We start from the raw sequence: 5,501 nt of genomic DNA, 5'->3' as shown, positions 1-5,501 counted from the left end.
GTGCTTGAGACAAAAGAAAAATTGTTGCAAATGTAGGGAATAGTTAGATGGTGGTAGCGTCACATAGACAGGCGGCGCTGACGCTCGAGAACAAGGAATAGAGACAACGTTATGGCGGATTAGAACGAACGACATATCTTTCTCTTTTTTCTACTGGACAAATCCCTACAAATATTGGGGGCTCAGCCGGGATCCGACCGAAAAAACGAGAGAGTCGAGCGTGTCACTGCTTTTACGACGAGAAATTTGCCCTTCGTATTGAGGTTAGACTGACGAAAGTGAGAGCCTGGTCTAAGGTAAAGACGATTGAGATTATTAAAACGATGGAGAAACTCAAACAAATAAAAGTAATAGCCAATAATCTTAAGACGGGCCCTACGAAGGCTGTAAAAGCGCTACATAAATTAGTTTTCGAGCGGGAAGGAGATCGCGGTAATCGTAAACGCCTTCGCGAATTCGGCGGCTTTGCATTCGCTAGCGGATCAGAAGAATATAAGAATAAACTAACGTATGTGGACACGTATCTTGGATGGGTAGCAATCTGTAATATTTTGGCGGTCGACTACGCAGGCACAAAGAAGGAGCTAGGCCAACGAATCTATGACTACTTGATGGACCTTGACTCGCTTGACGACGCGAACGACGAGAGGAGAGACGCTGAAGAAGATGCCATAGGTGACGATAATGACGATAATGACGATAATGACGGTAACGACGGTAACGACGGTAACGATGGTAACGATGGTAACGATGGTAACGATGGTAACGATGGTAACGATGGTAACGATGGTAACGATGATGACAATGAAGTTAGAGAGGTTAACGACGATCAAGACGAAGACGAAGCAAGCAACGAAGACGAGGTGACAGGCAACCAGGTAGGATTATGAGTTCAACGAGAAATAAATTCACGATGACATTTAATGATGTGGAGGACTCAATAAAATCATTTAGCGGGGACGAGAAATACCCAGTGACACATTGGATTTCGGATTTTGAGGAGGCAGCCGAACTTTATTGTTGGACGGACATACAAAAGTTGATATTCACTAAGAAATCGTTGCGAGGACAAGCTAGGTTGCACATCCAAGGAGAACGAGGTTTGACCTCATGGAAAAAATTAAAAAGAGCACTCCAAGACGAATTCAGTGACAGGACGAACAGCGCGGAATTACATCGACAAATGGACAAGAGGAAGATGAAAAAAGACGAATCGGTACGAGCATACTTTCTGGCTATAAAAGAAATAGCATCAAGAGGTGAGATAGAAGAAGAAGAAGCGTTATTCCAATATGTTATTGACGGTATAGAAGATCAAGCAGCAAATAAAAGTGTTCTGTATGGAGCTAAAAATACAAAGGAATTCAAAGAAAAACTGAAAGCATACGAAAAAATAAAGACGAGGAATACAGTTACGAGTAAGGCATCGAATGTCACTGCAAGTAAAAAGACAGTGAAACCGAAAGAAGAGATTCGTTGCTTTAACTGTGATGAAATAGGCCACAAATCAACAACGTGCGATAACAAGAGCAAGGGTTCCAAATGCTTCAGGTGCAACGAATTTGGACACAAGTTACTCGATTGTAAGAAGGAAAAATCAAAGAAGTCGAAGGAGGATGCTGAAGAGGACACGAAGAAGTCTGAATCCATACACAGTCTTAACCCTCCTAAAAGCATGTACAAGACGATAGAAATCAAGGACAAGAAGTTTAATGCCCTAATTGATACTGGCAGCCGATTTAATATTATAAACCGAAGCTCGTATAAGAAGATAGGCGCACCAGTATTAACAGATTCCACATTGCTTTTCTCCGGATTCGATGGAAATAAAGTAGCGCCGATAGGATGTTTTGACGACGTCATGACCATTGACGACGAACGTTTTCAAGTGAAGATTTATGTTGTAGCAGATGAAGCAATGATGATGGAAGCTGTCGTTGGAAATGAGTTACTATCACAAGCCGAAGTTAATATAACTCATAACGACATTGTCATCTCCAAAGTACATGAAACGTTAAATAACATCATTTCTCCGAATTACGCTATTATATCAGAAGCACCTTCTATAGGACATGAAATTTGCAAGGAAAAAAGGAAGAAGGTAAAGAACCTGTTAGTATCATTCATAGCTATGAACCAAGAAAAGTCAAGGAGTCCGATGTTGAAATGACAATCACGTTGAACGAAGACCAGAAGATCTCTGCACGACCACGACGGTTGCCATTCCCTGAAAGAAAAATTGTGGCTGAGCAAGTAGACCAATGGATTGATGAAGGCATCATCGAACCGTGTTCATCAGAATATTCCAGTCCGGTAGTGATGACTAAGAAAAAAGATGGAACACCACGTATTTGCATAGACTACCGTGCAATTAACAGGCTAATAATGAAAGATCGCTACCCCTTATCTTTGATAGAAGATATTCTAGATCGCCTACAAGAGGCTCGCGTGTACAGCTCTTTAGACTTGAGAAATGGTTTCTTTCACGTTTCAGTGAACAAGAATAGTCAGAAGTATACTGCATTCGTGACGCATGCAGGGCAATACCAATTTCGAAAAGTACCTTTTGGCCTATGCAATTCGCCAGCTGTTTTTCAGCGTTTTATCAATGACATTTTTCACGACAATCCAAGGAATTGCATTGTCCTACATCGATGACTTGATAATACCAGCGAAAAATGAAGAAGAAGCCATCGAGAGACTGAAGTTGGTACTGAAGAGAGCAGAAGAATATGGCTTAGAAATTAATAAAAAAAAGTGCAAATTGCTGGAACGACGCATCGAATTCTTGGGACACGTCATAGAAAACGGAAAACTGTATCCTTCACCAGAAAAGATAAAAGCAGTTCTGAAGTTCCCAGAACCGAAGACGGTTAAGTAAATACAGAGCTTCCTCGGCCTAACAGGCTACTTCCGAAAATTCATCCCTCACTATTCCAGGATTGCTAAACCGTTGACCGATTTGTTGAAGAAGAAGCAAGTTTTTCAGTTTGAAACAGAAGAGGTCGAAGCATTTAGAAAGCTAAAGCAATGCCTAATCGAAGAGCCAGTCCTGAGCATTTATAATCAAGATTATAAGACGGAAGTACACACAGATGCCAGCCAGAGTGGCTACGGAGCTGTGTTGTTGCAAGAACTCCCAGAAGACGGTAAATTACATCCCGTCTACTTTATGAGTAAAATGACATTAGAAGCAGAAAAGAAATACTCCAGTTACGAACTCGAAGCACTAGCTGTAGTAGAAGCCCTTAAAAAGTTCCGGATTTACTTGCTGGGCAAGACATTTAAAATCGTTACCGATTGTGCAGCATTTCAGCAGACTATGCAGAAAAAACCTCACAACACGGATAGCAAGATGGGCGCTGCTCTTGGAAGAATATAATTACCACATCGAACACCGTTCCAGAACGCGCTTGAAACATGTAGACGCCCTCAGCCGTCATCCCGTGATGACGACGAAATCTATTAACGACATAACTCCTAAGATAAGAAGAGCACAGGAAGACGACGATAATATTAAAAACATTAAAAAGCAGTTAAAAAGCGGACCTTATCGAGATTACGTGCTACGAGGCGGATTGATTTACAAATATTCATTTGGCTGTGAATTGCTTGTGGTCCCTGCTGCTATGCAGAATGAGATCATAAAAAGTGCACACGAACGAGGACACTTTGCGGTTCGTCGAACTGAAGAAGAAGTAAAGCGTGAGTTTTTTATTCCCGATCTCCACGCTAAGGTCGAGAATTGCATTGCCAATTGTATCAAATGCATTTTAATAAACAAGAAATCACACAGGAAAGAAGGATTTTTGCATCCATTGGACAAGGGCGATATACCTTTGCAAACTTATCACGTGGATCACCTAGGACTACTGGAAACAACTCACAAGAATTACAGGCACATTTTAGCGGTCATAGATGCCTTTACGAAATTCGTATGGCTATACCCTACCAAAACGGTAACATCGAAGGAAACTATTGAGAAACTGGAGTCCCAGAAAAGTGTTTTCGGCAGCCCGAGTCGAATTATTTCCGATAGAGGCACTGCCTTTACTTCTGTTGAATTCGAGGATTACTGCCAGCAGGAGAATATCGAGCACATCAAAGTTACAGTGGGCTTGCCTAGAGCCAATGGGCAAATTGAACGAATTAATAGAACAATCATACCAGTACTCGCTAAGATGTCTATAGATGAACCCACTAAATGGTACAAACACGTTGCAAGGATGCAGCAAGTGTTAAACTCTACGTATCAACGTAGCATTGACACCACTCCATTTGAATTGATGATTGGAACCAAAATGAGGTCCAAAGAAGATCTCTCTATGAGGGAAGCAATCGAACGAGAATTAGCCAATTCCTATGAAGATACTCGAAGGCAATTAAGGGAAGACGCTCGAAGACAAATAGGAAAGGTTCAGCACAAAAACAGAAAGAGTTACAACTTACGACGCAGGGATCCGAATAAATACCATCTCGGTGACCTTGTGGCCATCAAACGCACGCAGATGGGACCTGGGTTAAAATTAAAACCCAAGTACCTAGGGCCTTATCGCATCTCCAAGATAAAGGCTAATGATACCTACGATGTGGAAAAAGAAGGACACTGTGAAGGACCGATTAAAATCTCCACCTGTGCCGAGTACATGAAGAGATGGACTACAGCCAATCACGACAAAGAGGGATTACCGAGGCGGATGATCATGCAGGACGGCCGAACTGTAGGGAATAGTTAGATGGCGGTAGCGTCACATAGACAGGCGGCGCTGACGCTCGAGAACAAGGAATAGAGACGACGTTATGGCGGATTAGAACGAACGATATATTTTCTCTTTTTTCTACTGGACAAATTTCTACACAAAGAAAGGTGCAATGACCAGAATTATGCGGTTATAAATTAAAATAACTTATCAAGATAAAAGTCTGACATACGTGATTATTGAAGTTGACTTACATTATGGCAAAATCCTGATATGATGGGGTTGAATAGACCTCGGATTAGGATTCAGCGATCCCAAAAACATACAGTAAACATGGTCCGACCTCAAGATCAGAAAAAAATTTTTTTTTGTGTACTGTGTAATTAGTGATAATAAGGTCGATAATATAGGTCCGATAATATAAGGTAAAAATCAGCCTTGCTGCACCGACAACTTTCTTTTATTCTTCCAATTACCACGTTTTGCAACACGCAGAGGCGTTTTGTATTTGGTTCACCGATTTTTTTCACAACGTTCGAAGGAGACGTTACCTTAGAGTGTATTAAAAACACATTCACAGATACAACGAATTAGTTTTTTGTCATCGCCGCGTAAGAAGGTTGTGCGTTGATTTTTGTTCAAATGATAGAGTGCCGCGAGGAGACAGGCGTTTCTCTTACCGATCGAATGTATGGTGATTTTCGTCGCACTGTGCGATTTCTTGTCACCCACCTTCATTGCGAGAAAAATCTACGTCTGACACGTACTATTACCCGTACTCGCCTTTTATACGAATCCGTT

At 41.5% G+C, this 5,501-nt stretch overlaps 1 protein-coding gene across 1 annotated transcript; it reads left to right on the top strand.

Moving 5' to 3' along the window:
• The first annotated feature begins 323 nt into the window (after positions 1 to 323).
• Positions 324 to 890, top strand: LOC108767603 (putative DNA helicase INO80). Its single transcript, XM_018517567.1, has one exon. The coding sequence runs from the start codon at positions 324 to 326 to the stop codon at positions 888 to 890; it is 567 nt and encodes a 188-aa protein (XP_018373069.1).
• Positions 891 to 5,501: the final 4,611 nt, after the last annotated feature.

The sequence above is a fragment of the Trachymyrmex cornetzi genome, unplaced genomic scaffold, assembly GCF_001594075.2.
Source record: "Trachymyrmex cornetzi isolate Tcor2-1 unplaced genomic scaffold, Tcor1.1 scaffold698, whole genome shotgun sequence".
Classification (NCBI taxonomy): Eukaryota; Metazoa; Arthropoda; class Insecta; order Hymenoptera; family Formicidae; genus Trachymyrmex; species Trachymyrmex cornetzi.
Note: the sequence above shows the minus strand (reverse complement) of the source record. Positions and strands in the feature narration are given on the sequence as shown.

Bases quoted from the DNA above. Each gene is read 5' to 3' on its own strand.
- LOC108767603 (XM_018517567.1), top strand. From the start codon at position 324: ATGGAGAAACTCAAACAAATAAAAGTAATAGCCAATAATCTTAAGACG.